This window comes from Bos grunniens, chromosome 15 (genome assembly GCF_055505025.1).
Source record: "Bos grunniens cultivar Pamir isolate PY7600 chromosome 15, Bosgru_T2T1.0, whole genome shotgun sequence".
NCBI lineage: Eukaryota > Metazoa > Chordata > Mammalia > Artiodactyla > Bovidae > Bos > Bos grunniens.
This window is the reverse complement of record NC_141179.1, coordinates 77,059,939-77,082,523: the sequence shown is the minus strand read 5'-3', so window position 1 is coordinate 77,082,523 and position 22,585 is coordinate 77,059,939. Positions and strand designations below refer to the sequence as shown.

Here is a 22,585-nt window from a genome sequence, read left to right as displayed (position 1 = left end):
CTCGGGCTTCAGTCGTTGCAATGTGCCAGCTCAGTAGTTGTGGTTCGTGGGCTCAGTTGCTCCTCAGCATGTGGAATTGTCCCGGACCATGGATTGAACCCATGTCCCCTACATTGGCAGGCGGATTCTTAACCACTGCACCATCCGAAAAGTCCTAGACCATCTAGAAACTCTTAACATCACAACCACCATCTCATCCCTAAATCTCTGTAGTGTACTAAAATTCCTTTGCATTATCCATCACCTTTATTTTTCCTTTTCCTCCTGTCCCGTGTGTGATGCAGTGTTGCTTTAACTCGTAATCTCCTTACGTTCCCCCTCTTTTCTTTTCTTGCAATGGATTCTAATAGAAGGAGTTGAATTTGAGCAACCTTGGATTCAAATTCTGGCCCTATTCTGTGACCCTGAGGAGGTTGAGAATCCTCTCCGAACCTCAGTTTCCTCAATTTTATTTTAAAAAATTTTTTATATAAATGTGTTTTAATAGTTTCCTCAATTTTAAAGTTGTTGTGATGCAGGTTAAATGAGGTAAGCATCAGTTGCTTTTACATATTCAGATGCTCAGGAAATGCCAGCTTTCCTCTCTTTTCTTTGTTATCACTCTGCTCAAAAAACAAACAAATGAAAAAAGTCCCTAAACAACAACAACAAAAAAACTCCTTTTGCTGTGACGCATTTCCTACAGGTCGTTTTCTGTTCTGTGTTAGTATCCTTCGTTTTTCCCCCAAGACTTCAGCCTTCATGGTGTGTTTGTGAAATCTCACCATATAAAATTGAAGTAAACCCAGTACGTAAAAAAGCGAGGTGCCGTAAGAAGAGCGGCTGAGGACGCTGCTGTGGTGGCGCTGGTGCTGGCTACTCCAGTAGTCACTTGCAGCAGACACAGAGAGGTTCTGTTTTAGGAAGCGCAGTAATGCAGAAAGTGGTCTGCTTCACAGCAGGGGAATGGAATATTATCTTCATTTTTCCTGCACTCTATTATAATGATATGTGCAAAAGAAACTGGTTGTGCCTCTTGATAAGAGAGGGAGTACAAACAGCCGTAATTTCCCAAGCTCTGAGGGCTCCTTCTGTATTGAGAGCGAGCCAGCCAGGGCAGAAATGTGCTCAGAAGGGAGAGCCTGGCTGGGACAGGTAGAGAAGAGCAGAAGGTGCTTCTTTTGACACTGACCCTTTTGACCAGGACCAAGACCTCATGCTTTGGACACAGTGAGCAAGTTTGCCCTGAGTTTTCTTGTTTAAGGTCTGTTTCCAAATGTCTTATTTAGTGTTCTGTTTTGGTAGCCGAAGTTCCCTTGAGTACCAATGCAATTAATTTAGGCTTGTAAGCTAACTTTTTATGCTGCTGTTGTAGCTAGCTTGAAAGTCCTAGAAGATCAGAACCTGTTTCCTTCATCTACTGTTGGATAACCAAAAAACAAAAAAACCTAGTGACTTAAAATAGCAGTTTTATTGTCTTTCATTGTTCTTTGGGTAGAAGGGAGGTCAGTTGGGAGGTTCTGCTAGTCTTGCTTGGGATCTTTCTCAAATCAACCGGAAGCGCATTTAGAGCAGCCAGGCCTCTCCAGGACTCCTCTTTCCTTGTGGCCTCTCCAGCAGAGTAGCCAGACTTTTAAGATAGCAGCTTAGGGCTTCCAAAAGTTCCACGAGGGAGGAAAGGGAAGCCGTCAGTTCTCTTCAAGGCTTAGACCCAGAACTTTCTGCGTTCTCTTGATTAAAGCAAATAACTGGCTAGTCTACATTCAGTTCGAGAGGAGACCACACAAGGGCAAGATGCCAAGAAGTATTGTTCTCTGGTCCCTCTTCAGATACTAGCTACTTCAGAGACCATGTCCATTTTATAGGCTACTGTATACCCAATAATAAGACACTCAATAATTATCTGTGGTTTGAATCAGTGGTTGGATGGACCAATAGCCAAATTGGTGGTTGGTTGACTGACTGCTCTCGTTGGTTTATTTGGGTGAGGCTCATGTGATTCTTAGGGCTGACATACCCATGTTTATGCCTTCATAGAACTGGTCCTTCCTCAACACGTGTCTTTCTGGGAAACCAACTTTTTAGGAATTTTGACTTGCGTGGCCATGTGTTCCCTGCAGTTACTTTTGGAAATTGTCATCCAGGGAAAGAAAAAAACCCCCACTATTTATTAGGCTGTGTACTGGCTACTCATGTTCTTACGTAATCATAACAACCTTGTGAAATAGGCATTTCCCATTAAATTTGGACGCTGAGGATAATGAACTTGCCAGAGGTCATACAGCTATTAAGTGACCCAAGATCACAAGTTAAACTGCAATTTGTTTCTAAAGCTAAAGCATTGACTTGCCTCATACATTAGTTATTCAGAGCTTCCCTTCATTAATCTCAGAGTATTAAGATATGTCACAGGGTTTCTCAAAAGCAGCACTCTCAACGTTTCAGGCTGCATAATTCTTTGTCAGGGAGTTGGGGAAGAATATCTCTGCATCTTAGGGTGCAGCACCCTGGCCCTTGCCCACTAGGTACCAGTGTGATCCCCCAACCCAGTTTCAGCTTCCGAAAATGTCTCTAGATACAGGTCCCCTGGGGGACACCCCCTCCCACTGAAAATCCTTGATAAGGTATTTCATGATTTTCTATCCTTTGACCTTGGCTGTTTTTTGATACTGTATTTCACAAAGCGCTCGCAGTGGCTTCAAACTGTCTTATTTTTATAATTGTTGTAATCATGCTGCCTGGTTCTGATACTCTTGAGTCCTGCCTTTCTCTCATTGCCTCTCTCCTTTTTTGCCTTGTCTATTTGCTTTTGTCTGATTCTGCTAAACAAAATGCAGGTGGATCGAGTGTTTGTAGGGACTTGTTACACAGGTATCGATTCTGCAGGCATTTACATCTCTGAGATTATAACCATTGGTGCTAGTGGAAAGAAGGCAGTTTGCATCTTCTGATTATAGTGGAGGGGAGGGGGATGCATATGAGGTAGCATATTGGGAATTAAATGGCTTCCAGACTCCATGGAGTTAATCCTCATGGTAGAGTTGATTGATGTGCATGTGCAGTTCTTTTGGAAAACGGGGGTGGAGAGTGGAAATTGCAGTTTTTCTCCTAATTGTACTTTAGGTGTCATTTATGACAATTTTGTGTTGTCTAGACAGAGAAATGGTAGAGAGATTATCCCAGTGGAGTCAAATGCTCAGTCCAGAGGGAATCAGGAAGGTTGCTGAAGTCAGGATCAGGGTGGAAGGGCAAGTAGTATACTCCCAGAGGCGAATCAGTGAAAATCGAATGTCACTAAGAGAAGCAGTTCAGTGTGAACCCAGGATATAAGAAAAGTGATTGTACTCTGAGCTTCGGGTTAGCTCCAGGGCTAACAGTGGATTGTTTGGGGGCCCAGCTGGAATCTCTGCCCTCTTTTCTATTTCTATAGACTCCAGAAACCTCATTACTTGAACAGACATGTGCCAGGAAGGCTGCCTCTTGGCCTCTGGTTAATAAATGCCCCAGCTCACTGTGCGATCCTTTTTTCCTCATTCTCTTGTTAGGCTTCATTTACTAACTTGCCTTTGCCATCCTGATGTTGACCCTAAGGTTTTACTTCATATTATAGAGTATAGTGTTTGCAGTATACCCAGGTCAGTGGAACAAATGACCCTCGTTGAGGGTTTTTAAAATTTCAGGTCAGGAATATGAATGTGAAAAATCATCTGAGAAGAAATGTACAAGGTTTGCTGTTACTGAAGCCGTCAAGGATTATATCCTGCAGCCTTTATAGTATTAGTAGGTCTAGAGGTAGACTTTTTTTTTTGAATTATCTATTATTCTGAAAAAAATGAGCTGAGAATTCCAGGATTATTGAATTCTGTAAATGTCTTCTTGATTTGGGGGGAAACCGGTCAAGGAGGATACCCCGCCTCTTAATTAAAGTCCACACCTGCAGGTCGTGGCTGCGGCTTGTTAGAACATGTGCGTGTGAATATCAGAACCAGCTGTGGAACTTGTCATTGATAGGATCCTACTTATCCTTTGGTGAAAAGCCTCTTTTAAATTCCTAGTTTAAAAATGTCTGATCTGTGGGCCCACCTCCCAAGTCTCACAAAGAAAGAATTCGGGACAGCATAAACATGTCCATGTAGATGACCTTGGACCTTTGAGTTCAGATGCAATTCACAAAAGTGAGTTTTTGTTGTAAATGGAAGCTTGATACCTATAGTGTGATGTGTTGAGGATACACAGGAGCTAAGTATAGCACTAACCAATCTTTTTACAAAAGTATTAAAAATAACCCACCAACTATGTTCCAATATAGAATAAAATTTATTTAAAAATAAAAATACCTGAGGGCCTCACAGTCAGCAGAGGCTCAGATGTTTGCAGAGGGATCTAGCTGACTCTTCAGGAAAGACTTTTGTGCAGCTAGACACACGGTTGCACATCCCATATGAATTGTTTCCAGCTTCTTCCCTCTTGGTGTCTGTGACTATGCTGTGCTCTGATGTTTTGCCATCTATTGCTCACTGCAGAGAGACATTGAGGAATATGTTAATGTTTTGTAAAGATGTTTTCAAGCTTTTCTGGTAAAAAGCCTTTATTTTGAGCCCTGTGAATTGTTTATGCTTGATGGTGGTAAAATAAGGCTGAGCCACACAACAGGCGCTGTGCGCTCTTTCTGTCGCGTGTCTGTCTTTTCCCCGAGGTTAGCCTTCTGGCAGTGCCGCCTTGCCTTGGTCTGCTCCACAGCAGGGGCAGGAATCGCCTGGCGGGCCCTGCTGGCAGCTGCATCACGTGCTGTAAGCGCACCCCCTAGAACTCGGGGGCCCTACAAGGATCAGATGAGTGCCTATCGTCGGATAACTTAAATGATAATTGCCACTGTGTGAGATGGGGAGGCTTGGATGCCTCCGCTGTAAAGCAGAGATGTCAATTTGGAAATCATAATAGAGGTGTCGTTTCAGAACACACAATTATTTTTTACTAAGAATAAGGGCTTGTCATCTCCCAGCCCTGGCATGCACTGAGGCAGAGACCTGGGCTTGCAGAGCAGGATGCAGAAGTGAAGAAGGCATTAGTGTATCCAGATTTATTTGGCCTCCCACCCCTTCACTGCCCCTGAAAACACTGCCCTCTCTCCCCTGCGAGCTCTCTTTTGGCAATAAGCTGTCGGGGAGAATCAGTGGTAGTTTCCCAGGCAAGTAGCCAGCCTCTGACTTTACGATTTAATAAGCCTCCCAGGGACCGGGCTGCACTGCGTTTAATAGGACAAACATGTCAGCACTTTAACCTGAACGGCTGAAGTGACCCGAGGGGTGAAGACTGATGTCAGCAATTTCCGAAAAACTAGTTCCTTCAGGAATTTCTGTGTGAGGTTTTGGACATCCAGGAACCTTGTCTGAAAGGCACGGGGTCAGTGACAGGCAATCAGATATGTCTTCTTGCTTATTTTTCCAAATCTGCTTAGTTTTGCTGATTTACTCTCCTTAGATATTTACTGGCTTCCTTTTGTGTGCTCATTCGGAGAAGGCAATGGCACCCCACTCCAGTACTCTTGCCTGGAAAATCCCATGGATGGAGGGCCTGGTAGGCTGCAGTCCATGGGGTTGCTAAGAGTCAGACACAACTGAGAGACTTCGCTTTCACTTTTCACTTTCACGCATTGGAGAAGGAAATGGCAACCCACTCCAGTGTTCTTGCCTGGAGAATCCCAGGGACGGGGGAGCTTGGTGGGCTGCCGTTTCTGGGGTCGCACAGAGTTGGACACGACTGAAGTGACTTAGCAGTTTGTGTGCTCATTAGGATATGAGTTTTAATGGGGATAAAAAGATGACTTGGATCCAGTACTTGCTTTCGTGTAGCTTGTAGTCCAGTGGTAGGAACAAGAAGACGTAAGGAACTGCAGTACCAAGTGACAGGGGACAGGCCTTTTAAGAGAGGGTTCAACCGCTATGGGGAATGAGGGAAGCAAGGGGGAGCTTCTGACCGGAGGAGTCAGATATTTGAGCTTTGAAGGATTTTTATAGGCAGAGATGGGGAAGAACTTTCCAGAAAGAAGGAATGGCCAAACTGAAAACAAGGGTGAAATAGTGAGGGGTGTGTTTAGTGTAGCTAGAGTAGTAGTTCTCAAAGAGTGGCCTGGGGTCCCTGAAGGCAAAACTATCTTTATAACAATGCTGAGATATTCTTTGTCCGTTTCACTCTTTGTGCTTGTGTATTCCATTTTTCTCAGTTTTAATCTCAAATATAGTTCAGTTCAGTCGCTCAGTCGTGTCCGACTCTTTGCGACCCCATGAATCGCAGCACGCCAGGCCTCTGTCTCCATCACCAACCCCCGGAGTTCACTCAGACTCACGTCCATCGAGTCGGTGATGCCATCCAGCCATCTCATCCTCTGTTGTCCCCTTTTCCTCCTGTCCCCAATCCCTCCCAGCATCAGAGTCTTTTCCAATGAGTCAACTCTTCGCATGAGGTGGCCAAAGTACTGGAGTTTCAGCTTTAGCCTCAGTCTTTCCAGAGAACAGCCAGGACTGATCTCCTTTAGAATGGACTGGTTGGATCTCCTTGCAGTCCAAGGGACTCGCAAGAGTCTTCTGCAACACACATGTAGTACATATTGGGAAATAAAACCCATATAAGCAAAAGCTCTTTGGGGTCCTCAATAATTTTTAAGAGTGTTAACTGTATATAAAATAGATAACTAATAAGGCCCTACTGTGTATCACAGGGAACTCGACTCAATACTCTGTAATGGCCTATATGGGTTAAGAATCAGAGAAAGTGGATATATGTATAACTGGTTCACTTTGCTGTATACCTGAAACTGTACAACATTGGAGATCAATAAAATTTTTTTTTTAAGTTTTAAAGGAACTCTGAGACCAAAAAGTTTGAAAACCACTGGACCAGAGCATATAGTACATTCAGAATTAATGAGAAATTGGACTGCACAGCTTTGAGTGCCACGCTGAGGAATTTGGAGTTTATTCCCTAAGCAGAGGGAGTTATTCCTTTGAGCTTGGCTCCCCTGAACTGGACTAGCAGATGTCACCCACACACCAGAGCCAGACTGAGAAATTACTCATTAGGTGTGGGGCACCAGTGGCGTCCTATTAGTAGCTCCTAGGAGCAGTTGTGGAGAAGGCAGTGGCACCCCACTCCAGTGTTCTTGCCTGGAAAAGCCCATGGACGGAGGAGCCTGGTAGGCTGCAGTCCATGGGGTCGCTACGAGTTGGACACGACTGAAGTGACTCAGCAGCAGCAGTTGTCCTTATCAGTATATAAGAGTTTTAGCAGTTGATTGTTTCTAGTGTTGGAGAAGTCTGTACATGTTTGTTGGCTTTAGTTTGTTGATTTTCTGTGTGATCTGACAACCAGTTTAAAAGCATATCTTTAGGATATAGTTGTTTATTAAGGAAGAGTTGTCCCTGGCTTGTTTATTCTGTCTAGACTGTTACCCAGACTTCCTGCTTCTCAATCCTAATATCCAGTGAATTTGAAAGAAAGTTCTTTCCTTTTGGATGACCCGTCTCATCTGCCCTGACAGCAACTTTGTTCTTTTCCAGAGCTTTCTTCTTCTACTATTTTTTATTGTTTTCTTAGTCATCAAAGGATACAGCTGATCTACGGAACCCTTGTACAGATTCAGGGTATTAATTAAGGCAGGAAGAAATAGTTGTATTCATATAAAGCGTTAGGAATTTTGTAGCTTAAATTGTCTTCCTGTTGACATGATTTTAGTAGGGCGTAACGTTAATTTTTGATGACTTACTCTAGTGTGTAATACTTTGATTTTAAGTTTTTCTGTTCCTTTCCATAGTGACTCCACCTTTTACTTTAAAGCATGAATGGCCAGATTTTTTTTTTCTGTAAAGGGCTGCTGCTGCTGCTAAGTCGCTTCAGTCGTGTCCGACTCTGTGCGACCCACAGACGGCAGCCCACCAGGCTCCCCCGTCCCTGGGATTCTCCAGGCAAGAACACTGGAGTGGGGTGCCATTGCCTTCTCCCTGTAAAGAGCTAGGCAGTATGTATTAGAGGCTTCTTATAGGCCTCCCTATCTAGACTACTCAACTCTGCCTTCCTAGCTCCAAAGCAGTCACAGACAATATTTAAATGAATGGTTATGGCTGTGTTTGGATAAAACTTTATTTATAAAAGCAGGCAGCTGGCCGAGTGCCTGTAGTTTGCCAAACCTGCTTTTTAGAGGCAATTTGCTATTTTGAAGACAGTCTTTTTAAGCAGTGAGTGATTCTTTTGCAAATGAGTAGTTTTCTCTTTAGTTTTCAGTGGTTTACTTTTAGATTTTGTATATTTGATGTTTTAAATTTTGAAATAATTTCAGACTTGCGGAAAAGTTGCAAAAATAGTGCAAAGAATTCCCATTATACTCTTCACTCACATTCACTGTATGTTAACATTTTACCACATTTTCTGTATTATTTTCTCTCTTTTGCTATATCTATATATGAACATGATTATGCTTTTATTTGTTTAGTTTTAATATTTTATGTTTGTGATTATTGTGTTCAATATTGAATTTTATTAAAGTAGTGTGTAGTTTGATAGAACAGCGGCCTTTAGACTTAAAAAGAAATACTCCTGTTAGTAAAAGGCTTTTGAGCACTTGTGCTTGTGTGTATGTGTGTGTGTGTGGTACACTTTATGGTTATACATTTAAATCAAATGTTGTAATGTTTTCTTCCTGTTCTCCGGTGGATCACAATAGCACAGCCCGTGGTGTACCTCGCTTGAACACCACTGGCTTAGAGAATGAACTAGGCAACCTTGTAAAGGAGAGTTTCTTTCCTCTGTCATAGCTTCAATGACTCTTTAAAACATCTCTAACTGGAGTTAACAGGTCAGAATGAAGTGGTACCTTCCAACTTCCACCAACTTGCCTGAGCCCTCCTAAGTCCTACCTGGTTTCATATTACTGAATTGCTTGATTAACCATTAAGTCAAGTGAAACTTGTAGCCACCAGAGCAGAAGGCACTCAGCTGCCATTCTGTTCCAATCTCTTGCGTCATTTCCCCGTTGATGGCTCTTGGCAGGAAGCTAACTGCGGGAGAGAAAGATCTTTCTTTGAGTTTCCTAGGAGTGGTGGTGGTATTTACTTGTCTAGTCACTCTAGTTCTTTCTTTATTCAACACCAATTGTAACAGTCTTTTCTAATCTTTCAGATAGTGTTTGTGTTGTAACTGTAGAGAGCTTAATGTTTCATCAGTGATACATGTTTGGGGGTGCTCTTCATAGTAATTGGCTCTCCTGATTTTGTGTATTAGACTTAAAATACCATGTATGTATGACTTGCTAGTCCACTGTATTGCCTGGGAGCAAATGGTGCCAACAGATTCTAGTAAGTAGGTATCAGTTCAGTTCAGTCGCTCAGTTGTGTCCGACTCTTTGCGACCCCATGAATCGCAGCACGCCAGGCCTCCCTGTCCATCACCAACTCCCGGAGTTCACTCAAACACGTCCATCGAGTCGGTGATGCCATCCAGCCATCTCATCCTCTGTTGTCCCCTTTTCCTCCTGCCCCCAATCCCTCCCAGCATCAGAGTCTTTTCCAGTGAGTCAACTCTTCACATGAGGTGGCCAAAGTACTGGAGTTTCAGCTTTAGCATTATTCCTTCCAAAGAAATCACAGGGCTGATCTCCTTCAGAATGGACTGGTTGGATCTCCTTTCAGTCCAAGGGACTCTGAAGAGTCTTCTCCAACACCACAGTTCAAAAGCATCAATTCTTCGGTGCTCAGCTTTCTTCACAGTCCAACTCTCACATCCATACATGACCACTGGAAAATCTTCTAAAAGAACCTCATCAGGGACTCCCCAGAGACAAAACTTAACATTTTGGTGTAACTCTGTTTTAAGAAGTCTTCCTAATTAAGATCGGGATTTAGGGTGGGGAGTAGAGTTTGTGGGATTATAAAATAGAACTAGTAAAATGGAAATGACCTGACCTACGCTCCTCTGGCTCAGGAATCTCCTTTACAGCATGCCTAAAAACTCATCTGATTTCTCTGAATGCTGTCACTGCCTTGGCAGAGTAGGGGGTAACATTGGCCTCCTAATTTGGCAAGATCATTTTAAAGAAAGATATACACTGGTTTACCCTGGACGATGCCCCTTGTCAAAGACCCTCTGCTTATGGAGGGTAACACAGCAGGGCTCAGTGATACTCAAGACTCAGTCCAGAACCCATTGGGATAGAACAAGCTTCTGGGTGTTCCAAGGCAGTCAGCTGTTCCCAGATCTTACTTCTGTTCTTCAGCTCCCACCTAATTCCTGTAGCACAAATTTATTAGTAGTGAACATGCGTGCATGCTAAGTCGCTTCAGTCATGTCTGACTCTTTGCGACCCTATAGACTATAGCCCACCAGGCTCCTCTGTCCATGGGATTCTCCAGGCAAGAATACTGGAGTGGGTTGCCGTGCCCTCCCCTAGGGGATCTTCCTGACCCAGGGATCGGACCCGCGTCTCTTGTGTCTCCTGCATCGGCAGGGGTGTTCTTTACCACTAGCACCACCTCATACGATGGCCTAAATTGATACACTTCTCAAAATTCCACTCTTCTTCTTTTTGCAGTCTGTGTACCTCTCACTGTCCCCTCCTCCCAGAAACATCCCATATTTCAAGATTCAAAGACATGCTGTTATCTTATATGCGCCTATGAAAGAAAAAAATCCTGCCAATTAAACTACGTCACACAATTATAAGATGTATCCCTGCTTCAGACATGTTAAAACGTGGGGGGGAAAAGCATGTCTTATAATTGATGAAGCACAGAATGTCTGCTGCTGTAAACAGTGGTATCATTGAAGACTCAGGTTTTCAGCCACAGAAAAGTGTTGTATTGCTTTCTTCTCTTCCTCATTGGTTTCACTGTGTTCGCTCCCTTCAGGGGTGGGATTGTTTAACTTGTCTTAAGTGTGGGGATGATAAGCCTTGTGTAGATCAAGAATATGATATAACACTTGGCTGTCCTGGGTGGGAAGCCAGGCTGACAGGCCTCTGCTGTTCTCTCTTCCCCAGACTGTTAGGGAAAATGCTCCAGTGAGCCAGTCGCCCAGCGACTTTATCCCAGATAAAGTGACTGCACACAACTCTACCTAAAGCCAGCTGGTTTTAATAACAGTGAGTTGAATTAACTCAATTGGAAAAGATTGGTAGCTGCTGTCCTTACCCTACAGATCTGCTTTAAAGAAGAGTCTGGCAGGGAGCCGGAGACCCGCTCCTGGGACAGCCAGGCAAGATGCTGCCGGAGGGGAACAGTGTGCATTTCTTCCTGAGACCTCTTCCTTGGAAACGCGTTCATGGCAGGAGCTTGACTGGCCGCCAAGGCACACTGGAGTTGGGAAGCAGTGTGGCAGACACGGCAAACTAGGGGGCCCCGAGCCATGTTTATCAGATGGGTTTTCACTGGTCCTTCCCATACGGAAAGGAAGAAAAATGTTTTAGTAAAACTTAACAGGAGACTTCGTGCAAAAGTCCAAATTTCTGGCATCCCTTTAAAAAATAGGAAGAGCCAGTGATACTGGATCCACATTCCAGTTTGGACTCGCAGTGAATTCGTGTGCATGGTCATTGCAAGCATTTTGGAGTTCTCAGGCCTTCCCTAGGGTTCTGGTGCTCTCGCGCAGGAGTGGTGTGCTGCCGTGCAGTGCACTTAACTCCTTGGCCCGTCGATCTCCTTTTTGTGCAGTAATGCTTACCTTTCCAGGCTGCGGCGAGGTTAAAGGAAGTGCTTAGTATTGCCCGGCACTAAAAAATGCTCAGTAAATTAACACATATGATCATTGAACTGATGGCTGGGCTAGATTATATAATTGAAGGTTTTTTTTTTTTATCAGTTGTTAAGAAGGAAATGGCAACTCTCTCCAGTATTCTTGCCTAGAGAATTCCACGGACAGAGGAGCCTGGAGGACTTAGAGTCCATGGGATCAGAGTCGGACATGACTTAGTGACTAAACCACCAAAGAAAGCCCTAGAGGGTACTCACACAAAGGGTGTGGGCAGAGCAGAGTGCCTAGAAGATAATGGGATGTGGATGAGGATAACATGGGGGAACTGAACACCAAAGTAAAATGTTGGCATTCCATGGTAATCTCTAGGTATGCCTCTTTTTCCTCTCTCATGTTGATCCCAACCTCCTGTTTGTCTGCTGGAGGTACTGCAGATGAAAATAAGATCATGTCTCTAAAGGACTTGTTCGTTTCTCACAGAAGAGCAGTATTCAGGATCATACAGTGGCCATATCCAGTGTGGGCACTCTGGAGTGCTTCATATCCTTACACTTCTAAGTGCTGGTAGGAAGGATGCGAGCCCAGACAAGAGGTGTTAGCTAGCTGCAAAGGGGGATGTTATTTATCTCTCTCCCCCATTTTTCCTTATGAATGACCTCTGAGTTGGTAATTGACAGGGATTATTGCCATTTTTTTAATCTCTGCTAGGAGGCTGCTGGAGTCTTCCCTCATTTCATTATCCCGTTATGATGGAGCAGGATCCAGAGAGCACCCAATTTACCCAGACCCAGCGAGGTAAGGCTAAAGTGAGCAATGGCACCAGGTGGGGGGGAGGGGCTGCCCTTGGGGTCGCCGAGCTGCTGGAAGCCCGTCCTGTGCCTCTCTGGTCCTGGTGCTCTTGGACTCTTCAGTTACAGTTTTGAGACAGGTGGTTCAGGTGAAGGGGAAGTGTTCCAGGTAAGTGAACAGCGCCTCTGGTGGCAGAGGGTTATGACCGAGCCTTCAGCCTTTGGGGCTCCCTGGCAGAGTCCTAGGATATTTCTTTTCTGCCGTTACCATTCAGATGGACAGCCAAAAGGGAAATGAGAGTTTTTATTAATAGGGAAATCACTTAACGAATTAAAAACAAACCAAAAAATCCTCATTTGAGAGAGACTTTAGAACATTATAAGGCAGAAATCAAGGTCATTCACATGTTGACTTTTTGGAGACTACGTGAAGAAAGAGATGGCTGACGAGGGTAACTGAGTAAAATAAGTTGCATGTTATTAAAGAGCTTGCTTTACACCAATCAGCAGACATTTGAAAAGATCTTGAAGAGATTAAAAAAAAAAAAGTTCTCATGAGTTTAAGGCCCACCTTTATGCTGGTAACTCAGGACCAAGGATGGGGTATTGAGTTGATGTATAATATTTATTTATGGTGAGCAGCCCTTTGGGGATGTCACAGCTGGGCCTAATAATTCTGTTAGTGATCCAAAAGGGGGATAACCTGCACATTCTTTAAGCAACTCCAGAACACACACTGTGAAGTTTTGCCGAAAGAAGAGGGTAGTTTATAATGGTGGGGTTGAAGGTAACAATGTGGGTCGGAAAAGGCTAAGTAAGTGAGCTTTGCTGTAGATCAAGAATTTCAAGTCAGGATTGGAACCTTTAGACCAAGTTGATTTCAAGGATATTGAACGATTTCGTTGTTACCACAGTTACGTCATGATTCTGAGCATTCTTTCTAGGACACTAATGAAAAGATTCCCCACCATCCTGTTACTTCCTTTTCCATACCCCAGGAATAGCCGATCCAAGGGTCAGGGAACTGGGGGTTTATGATTTTAAAACGGGTAGACAACTCTGACAAAGACTGAAACAAGGAAGTTAGTCTGTAGTCATATTTGAAAATGATAAGCCCTCAGTAAGAGAAGGAATTGTTTTGCATAAACCAATTTCTTTGAAACACTGAGAGAACTTCTTGCTGTGAAACAGTTTTTTTTTTTTTTTCAAGGACAGTAGTGGGAATCTCAATCCCAGAATTTTTAACCTGACAAAGTTTAACAGTGATTCATAAAGACCATTACTTGTCCCCCTTTCATGTAATAAACTTGTTGTTTATTCCTACTCAGATCTTTATCACAGAAACACCAGGCTTTATGGTGTTTGTATTTTTACATTTTTCCCTTTAAACGTAAAGTAGGTTTTTTTTCGAGGGGGGTAGTATTCTTCCTGAAGAAAACTTGAGTTATTTAAAATATTCACTTGGAACATTTTTAGAGTTTGATAATTATCAAGCTCTCAAGTAGAAGGATGATTGTTACCTCATTATTAGCTCTTTAATTTCTTTTTCCTCTTAGACTTCACCCTGCATAATATGTATAGATCAGAACCTTTATGAGACATCTCAGCATTCAGATCTTTAGCTTCCCTTGGATACCTAAAAAGACAAGACTAGGATATACTTCTACTTAAGACTTGTGCCAAGAGTATTTTTCTTTACCACTGATGCATAGTTTCATAGCTTAGGGAATTCCTGTTCAATGGTGAAATTAAACAATTGAGGTTACTTAGTGCTGAATTTTTACCCCTACATAAAAGGACAGTCTTTATTTAATTATTGTTAGCATCAGCATTATTTCTACCTCTCTCACCTTAATATGAGTTTTCCATTAGGGTAGGTTGTCAACTGAGGAACAAGTGTTTTTGTGGTCACTTCTCAGTATCATTTCTAAAAAAAGAATCTTCATTCTTCTCTTAAAACTTTATTTTTTCTTTAAACTTCAGTTTTGCATTCCTTTCTAGTCTGATTAACTTGAGAATTTAACCAACAGCAGTTGATTTCTGCTGGCAGATTTCTGTGTATTTGGTAGAGACAGTATTGACTTCTGTCCATTGAAAATGTAGGGTTCTTGATTCATCCTCACCAAACGCATGGCACCAGGTGCCCAAAGAGACAGTGAATGTCCCACAAGTTGAGACGTTAATTCTTACACTCTAATGATCTCGGCCAAGGCTTTTGTACCTTCCGTGCCCACCTAGTGTATAAAGATAATTTGGAATCAGAGGCACCAAAGGCAGCATATTGTTCCGTAACACAGCCTTCTGAGTTCCAAAGACTGTGTCCTGACCTCCTTGGAAGTCTGTTGGATGGCTGGTCAGAAGGGCGCCACCTGGGATGGCAGTCATTTCTGAGGCAGCCTTATTTCGTGTTAACTGCAGGATCTTCTTTGATCTGAGTGAGTAGATTTACTGAGGATTTGCCCAGGGTCTTACTTTGTCTAGGAGTAATGAAAGATCGGGCAGCAAGATGTTTGTAAATACTTTCCTACCATTTGGATATAAGTATTTCTTTTTCCATTCTCAATCAGTTTTTCCAGAGTTCCATTGTTAAAGAAGATGCTTTTTTTCCTTTTATATTCAAACATTGTAGAAGTTAAGGTCCCCGGGAATCCTCATCAGGATTGCTGTGTTTTATTTTTTGTTCTAATTACAGAAATATATATATCTATGTGTGTGTGTGTATATATACACACACATACATCATACATAAAGTTTTATTTTAGAGGGCTTTTGGTATGCATATGTAGGGATAACTTTTTCTTTTCAACTATTACATAGTGTTTCTTTGTATAGGTATAATTTATTTAATCTTTTGATGGACATTTGAGGTGTTTCTGATTTTTCACTAATGCCAACAATTTATATATTTATCTTCAATATCCTTGTGTGTTTCTGTGGGATAAAATCACTAATGGAATTGCTGAATTGAAGCGTATGTGCCTTGGGCAGGTTTTAAGTCTTGAAATTGCTTAGTATCCACTTAAGATATATATATAAAGCATTTTTCTGATATTGGTTTACTTTCACTTTCTCAATTCACAGCCTCAAATTATATGTGTTGTGAAAGACAGAGGAAAAACTTGAGAAAGAAGGGACTATGCAAATTGTATAGGACATGGATATTTTCATGGAGTATGAAGGTGCTGACCCAGGGTCAGAATGCAGGTCTGTCTACATGAGAGCAGCCATCGTAGGGAGGAGTGTGAAGGTGCTGACCCACGGTCAGAATGCAAGTCTGTCTACATGAGAGCAGCCATCGTAAGGGAGGAGTATGAAGGTGCTGACCCAGGGTCAGAATGCAGGTCTGTCTAGATGAGAGCAGCCACCGTATGGAGGAGAGTGACTGTTGTCGTCTGTGTTGCTCAGTGCCCATGTAGCCTCTGATGCTCTGTCTTAAGAAATAGACGAATCTTTCAGATTTTGTGTTTTTCCTGAGTATATTGTACTCTGTCTCTATCCTGAATATCTTCTCTGTGTTAAAATATCTGGATAATCTGTAAAGGAGAGATAAGAAGTTCAAAGAGATAATCCTAAGGAACTAGGACGGTTCTGGAACTATAATGTTTGTTGGAGAAGAAAGGAATCCTGGTGAAGGGGACGCCTGAAGATGCCTTCTTCAGTCGTCCTGGGTTCACCGTCTCTCAGCCTGTTCTCTCATCTGGAAAGTGGAAGAAGCTGCGGTCCCTTTCGTGTCTTACATTTTGAGTATGGACGATTAGGGGAAAGCTGCGAGTCTTTATAAAGGGCACCCTGAGAAGTTTAAAAGAGGTCCCTTGAGAAACTAAAAAAGAAAAGTCCAGTGTTAAACTCGTGGGAGGGGGCAGCTGTTGATCAGATGATGGCTGATTACACAGCCTCTTTAGCCACCAGTATTTCTGTTCCAAGATAAGGCAGTCTGATAAGCACGCTGCAGCACAAACCTCCTGGGGAGTTAAATGCCCTTTGTCTTTCGTGTCCCCGGAGTTCGCCTCGGCAGGGAGATGTGAGGGAGAGCTGGGCTTCCTGGCTTTCAGGGAGATGTGACGGGAGAGCTGGACTTACTGTCTTGCGCAGTGCTCCCCGCATTAGTGCTAGTTTGTGTTTGTTCCTCTCTGTCTCTCTCAGATTATCTCCTGCTGCATACTATGCCCAGAGAATGATCCAGTACCTGTCACGGAGAGACAGTATCCGCCAGCGCTCCATGCGCTACCAGCAGAACCGCCTCCGTTCCTCCACCTCCTCCTCTTCCTCAGACAACCAGGGTCCAACCGTGGAGGGAACCGACTTGGAGTTTGAGGACTTTGAGTAAGTATCTGTTCAGCTTGCTTTCTTCCCCCTCCTCCCAAGTCGTGAGTACTTCCAAGTTGGCCACTGTCCGAGCAACAGTGGTTGACATTCTGGCTTCACACCCCTAAGTTGTTACTTACGAGCAGTAGCATGGGGTGAGGGACAGAGGGTTAAAATGCCCAGGGCACTCCCCACCTCTGGCCAATGCACTGCTGATTGCCTGGCGCCTGGGGGAAGAGACAGCCCACGGGGCCCAGGCCAGGCTGGGAGAAGATGGGCCGCTGCACTTCAGGCGACATTTCTACTTCCCTTTTGCATGAACAGTGACTGTGGAAATGCTTCATGTGGACTGACTTCACACCATCCAGGAGGCAGGAGGGTTGGTGTTTTTTTCTCTTACAAAAAAGTGGATATAGAGATTAAAAATAAAAGTCTTGAATTTCCCCAGGAGACAGAATTCTCTTACACCCTCGATCACACTGCTTCTTTGAGGTCCTGGTCCCTTGCCTCTCAGTGTCCTGTCTCCCTCCACCCCTAGCAAGGATCCTTTGGAGATGGCCTGTCAGATTAATATGGGGGTTGAGAGGTGTTTCCTCCGTCTTCGAGCCTCTTCGAGTGGTCAGCTGGGTTACAGGGTTGAACTGAAGGAGCAGTGTCAGCCCTGGGCTGTGGGGTCAAGCTCCGCAGTGTGGCTGCCGGGTTTTACAATCTCTCAGCTGCCATGCCTGACCTTTCTAGCCACCTCTTGTGTTTCTTTCCATCCTGAAACTGAGTTTTCCTGGCTCGTATCAAATTGGACATTTGGCTCTTGCTTTGATTCCTACATTTTGATTTTCTCAAAACATGCAAAATAAGAAAGAGAGAAGGATGGCTGAGCATCTTCTTTTGCTGCCAGTACTGGAACAGGACAGCCTGTCAGTCATCTTCCTTTTTCTTCCCATTCATCTTGACATGGCCTGGTCAAGTCTGGGATCTTGAGAGTTCCTGCCTCCCTTCTGCCTTCTTTCGTGAGCTGAATGGGTAGCTCCCCAGGAGCCGTCTTGCAGTGGAGCTTTAAGGTGTTTGAGGAATACCTTTGCCTCCAAGGACCAAGAAGATGGGGACGCCCGTCGTACCAATTTGCCCTCGTGACTCAGTCCTTAAACACGCAGCAAGTGTGTGCTTAGAGGCAGAAGGGACACTCAGTGGGAGGTTCACTTGTCTGCAGAAGATGGAAATGTGGAGGAAATGCAAGGATGCCCTGAAGCAGCTGTGCTGTGGCAAACGGAGGAGAGGTGGCGGGGCGAGAAGGGCCCAGCCGCTCTGGGACTCTCGGCATGTGTCCTCCTGGCTTAAGTCCCTGCTGGCGGGGGCGGGTGGATGTGGGCCCAGCAGTGAAGGGACAGTCTCCAGTCCGCCTTTAGCCAGGCAGACACCTGTAGGGAGATTTGTTCCCTTGCCGAAATGAGTGTTCTTCCAGCCCCAGGGGCTATTCAGCGACGCAGTCTCAGCGTACAAGGCCAAGGCTGCCAGGACTCGGGGCTGCTGAGAAGCCTCGGTAATCCCATGGAGCCCTGGGAGTCAGTGCAGACTGCAGAGCCCTCTCTCCATGCGCATGTGGAAGGCTGTTATCTCTTCGCCGTGGTGAAACGTGGGACTTGTGCCTTTGAGCTGTATCTTGCCTCGTGACTTGTCCTTCACAGTGGAGTTCTGGGTTAGTTTAAAACGTTCTGCTCCCACCTTGCCTTCTCTTCCTTCTGTTCCGCCTCCTCCCTCTCCCCTTCCTCCCCCCATTTCCCTGTGTCAGACTGCCTCCTCCTTGTGCTCCCCACGGTCCCCCTGTGCCCTCGCCGCCCCCTGGCTTCAGCACGGCCTGAATTTACGTCGCCTTCTTCACCTTTCATGCACTGACTTAGCCGTTGTTTTCCCTTGGGGTCTCACACGGCTCCCTGGTTAGTGACGGTGGACTGGTTTCTCTCCAGTCCCTCCAAAAGCCCCTCCCCTGGCGTTTGCCTTTCTTTGGGGGCTGGAGCAGACCATGATCTTGTTTTTTAAGAGTAGCTGTGGGTCAGTCACCTCAGTGTTAGCCGTCCAGGCCTTCCCGTGCAGGACACTGCTGGCTGCTCGAGGCCCAGTTACCGTCTGCTCGTGCGTCCTCTCCTTCCCCCCTCCTCCCCTGCTGTAGGCCGAGGGCTGCTTGTGCTTGCCCCTCTGTTAGTCTCCAGGGGCTCTGAGAGGGGACAGGGTGAGAGAGTTAGGGACTGTGCCTTTTAATTTCTTTCCCCAATCCTTTTCCTCAACCAGAAGGGAAGGTACACCTGTAATTTATAGTTCTTTCAAGTACAGAGGCGCAGGTAAGTTAGGTGTGGCCTGGGATCCTCCTAGCACTTAGAGTACCATTCAGAGACACTGCCCTGCTGGGCTTCCTCGCCTTCCCAGCACAATGCGTGCCTGCCTCTGCCCCTCCAGCATGACCTCTTCTCTCTCCTCCCATTTGCGGAGTCGGAGATCATTTTGCCTTTCTCCAGCATGTCCCATCCAGGTGTATAGTGGCCTCAAAAAACAAAGGGAGCCATTCCCCATATCCCTTCTGTTTTGGTTCTCTTTAATCTTCCATCGAATGAAAGGGATCAGTCAGCTACCATATTTTTCATGTACACTAGTTAATAACAGACATAACATTGTATATTTAAAAATCTAGTTTACTCGTTATAATAAGCCTCTGAGATAGTAGTTCCTTTCAGTGTGGTTTTTTTAAAGTAAGGATACTGAAGCTTGACCAAAATTAGGCATATCTAAGATTAGAGATCAGGAGCAAACATATTTAGTGTCTGACTTTATTGTCCTGCAGATGTAAAACCCTTTAAAAATGATGTACAACCATATTTGAGTCCTAGCTCCGTGAGCTTGCTGGGGGAACAAGACTGTCTAGATTAATCGCTCATGGGGGATAGCTTTGAAGGTTGGTCAACATCAGGTTAAATTTTCCATTCTTTGTATTTGGATTGATGACCATCTTCCCAGGGAGGCAATTTTCTCTTACCATTCGTCTCTGTCTGCAGCAAGGATTGAGACTGCAGGCACCCTGTGTTTGTTAAAATGCACAAACAGGACATCCAGAAACCTGCTGTCAGGAGGTCCGTCCTGAAGCCCTCAGCGTCTGTCTTTGCATAAAGATGCTCACAAGCAGGGGCAGGATGTGGCTGCCCCTGACCTTGCTGTCTGCCTGCTTCTGAGCTCAGACCACCCACGAGAATGTAGATGGCAAAGAAGCCGAAGGAAAACACACATTTTTATTTTCACCATCCCTTTGGAAAAAGATGGAGAGAGGCTTCTGTGAAGCCCAGGTTGAGCTCTGTGTTCCCGTAGTTCCTAAGTCCTGCAAAAGACGTGGTGTCTGTGACTTTATGACTGTAGTTTTAACTATCCTCAGCTCCTCTTCCTCATTTTATCTGTTATTCTAAACGTAATTACAGTCTCAGAATCATCTCCTGATTCTTGCCTCTTTTTGTAACTACTTTGCCTTCCAAGGCAAAGATACCCTGTGCTAATGACAGTCAGAACTGGAGAAGCTTCAGATTAGATCAGTCACAAATATCTCCCAACACTGGGAAATTATATTCAACTTCTTAAGAGTTGCTGCCAGCACAGAGAGAAATAGTCGTTCATTCACACTTGTGACACTGGGCTGTACTTTGGGAAAACATCTCAGTGAGAAATCCTAGTCTTTCAGCCTTAAGATGAAGTCTCTTTAAGTCTGTTGCATGTATTTTATTAACTCTTCCAATATATCTGGTTGTATTTGGTCTCCTTTTACCTAGAAATCCATGCTGTGAGTAAATACGCCAGACCGTTTCCTTGTGAAATGATTGACAGTCGTTTCTGAGAGCTCAGGATGGGTGCTGGTTCCTCGGTTTGGCATGATGTGTTTGTCGCCATACCACGTCCATTCGTGCAGAGGAGCCTCAACCTGCGGGCTTTCGTGTTCCCCTTGCCAGACGCAGGGAAGTTCTAGCAAGGAAGTCATCGAAAGGTCTTCTTAGTATATATAACATAGCTGAGGAGGGTTCTGAAGGCTGTCACTCAGCTCTGCCGTCTGATTGGGTGTGGCGTAGGAGAAGTTACTTGCCTTTATAGTTCGAAATTTAATATTCTTCGTCTGCCCTTTTGCTGTGACTAAAATTTAATTAAGTCACACCAAGAACATACGTTAGAAAACCAGTCATGCTGCTCTCATCTTGCGTCTACAGATGAAGTCCTGACAGCTCTGTGGGGCCCACAAGCTCGTGTCCAGTTTCAGGGCTAGGCATTGCAGTCGAGTGAAGCCACGTGTCCTCGGCAGTGGCTTTACCCCGTTCTCTCTTCTGTGCGCCAGATTTCCAGGACTCCCGTGGGAGTCGGTGACTGCTAATAACAAATGCGTTACTTGTAGCCAAGAAAGGAAAGGGTGAACCTTCAGTGGAAAAAGTTGTCTATTCATTTTGAAATGAGGCTGCCTTTGTCTCTCCCTTTGACTTACAGACTGTAAACTCTTTGATATCAGAAGTGCAAGAGAAACTGTGAGGGAAGATGCTGTAAAGTGACTGTTCTCTTTACTGACTGGAACCTGCCAAAGCAGTCAAGTCAGGCACCCTAGGACATTTATCCAGTGGTGGTGTTACGTGGAAGCAGGCCTTAAACTGAGATGAGATAAGAAACTGTTCACTTCCTTTTTTTCACCAGAGTATTAAATAATTTCACATAATTGATTTTTGTGATGGTTGCTTGTTTTTACAGGGTGGGTTTATAAAAGACAAAGTATATACCTTAAAATAGGATTTTTCCTCCCAATATACTTAGAAGAAAGGCAAATAAATGCACAGTCATAGAAACATGAAACCTTCTGGAGTCTGTCAGGGGTTCCCTTGTTGACAAGTATGGGCAGGTTCTCAAGTCCAAGATACGGCAGGAGATGAGCCCGGGAGTTAGAGTGGCGCCAGATCTTGGGACGTCTCAGGTGCCTTGCAAAGGAGGTGACCTTTACCCTGTAGGTGAGAGGGAGTCACTGAAGAGTTTTAAGCTGTTGAATGATCAGATCTTTACATAGTATCTTATAACAGACTGTAATAAGGTACCCTGAAGTGTCAGACTTTATTTTTTTGGGCTCCAAAATCACTGCAGATGGTGACTGCAGCCATGAAATTAAAAGACGCTTACTTCTTGGAAGGAAAGTTATGACCAACCTAGATAGCATATTCAAAAGCAGAGACATTACTTTGCCAACAAAGGTCCGTCTAGTCAAGGCTATGGTTTTTCCTGTGGTCATATATGGATGTGAGAGTTGGACTGTGAAGAAGGCTGAGTGCCGAAGAATTGATGCTTTTGAACTGTGGTGTTGGAGAAGATTGTTTTGAGTCCCTTGGACTGCAAGAAGATCCAACCAGTCCATTCTGAAGGAGATCAGCCCTGGGATTTCTTTGGAAGGAATGATGCTAAAGCTGAAACTCCAGTCCTTTGGCCACCTCATGCGAAGAGTTGACTCATTGGAAAAGACTCTGATGCTGGGAGGGATTAGGGGCAGGAGGAGAAGGGGACGACAGAGGATGAGATGGCTGGATGGCATCACTGACTCGATGGACGTGAGTCTGACTGAACTCCAGGAGTTGGTGATGGACAGGGAGGCCTGGTGTGCTGCAATTCATGGGGTCACGAAGAGTTGGACACGACTGAGCGACTGAACTGAGCTGAACTGAAGTACAGGACAGCTTTGTGTGAAAGGAGCGAGTACTTGGGAAGGCAGCTATGCTCGCCACGATACC

At 44.5% G+C, this 22,585-nt stretch overlaps 1 protein-coding gene across 14 annotated transcripts in view; it reads left to right on the top strand.

Moving 5' to 3' along the window:
- Positions 1-22,585, top strand: part of AMBRA1 (autophagy and beclin 1 regulator 1) — a 172,920-nt gene that overhangs the window by 51,517 nt on the left and 98,818 nt on the right. For 8 of the 14 annotated variants that reach the window (XR_015142362.1, XM_086341416.1, XM_086341413.1 and 5 more), the window contains 2 exons: positions 12,424-12,510; positions 16,647-16,826. The exons of 3 other annotated variants lie outside the window; for them this stretch is intronic. Coding sequence is in view for 10 of the 11 variants with exons in the window: in XM_086341416.1 (XP_086197542.1) it covers positions 12,424-12,510; positions 16,647-16,826 (267 nt within the window). In the remaining variant the exon portion in view is untranslated. The remainder of the gene's footprint in view (positions 1-12,423; positions 12,511-16,646; positions 16,827-22,585) is intronic. 3 more of the 14 variants (XM_086341417.1, XM_086341415.1, XM_086341410.1) reach the window with 1 other exon arrangement.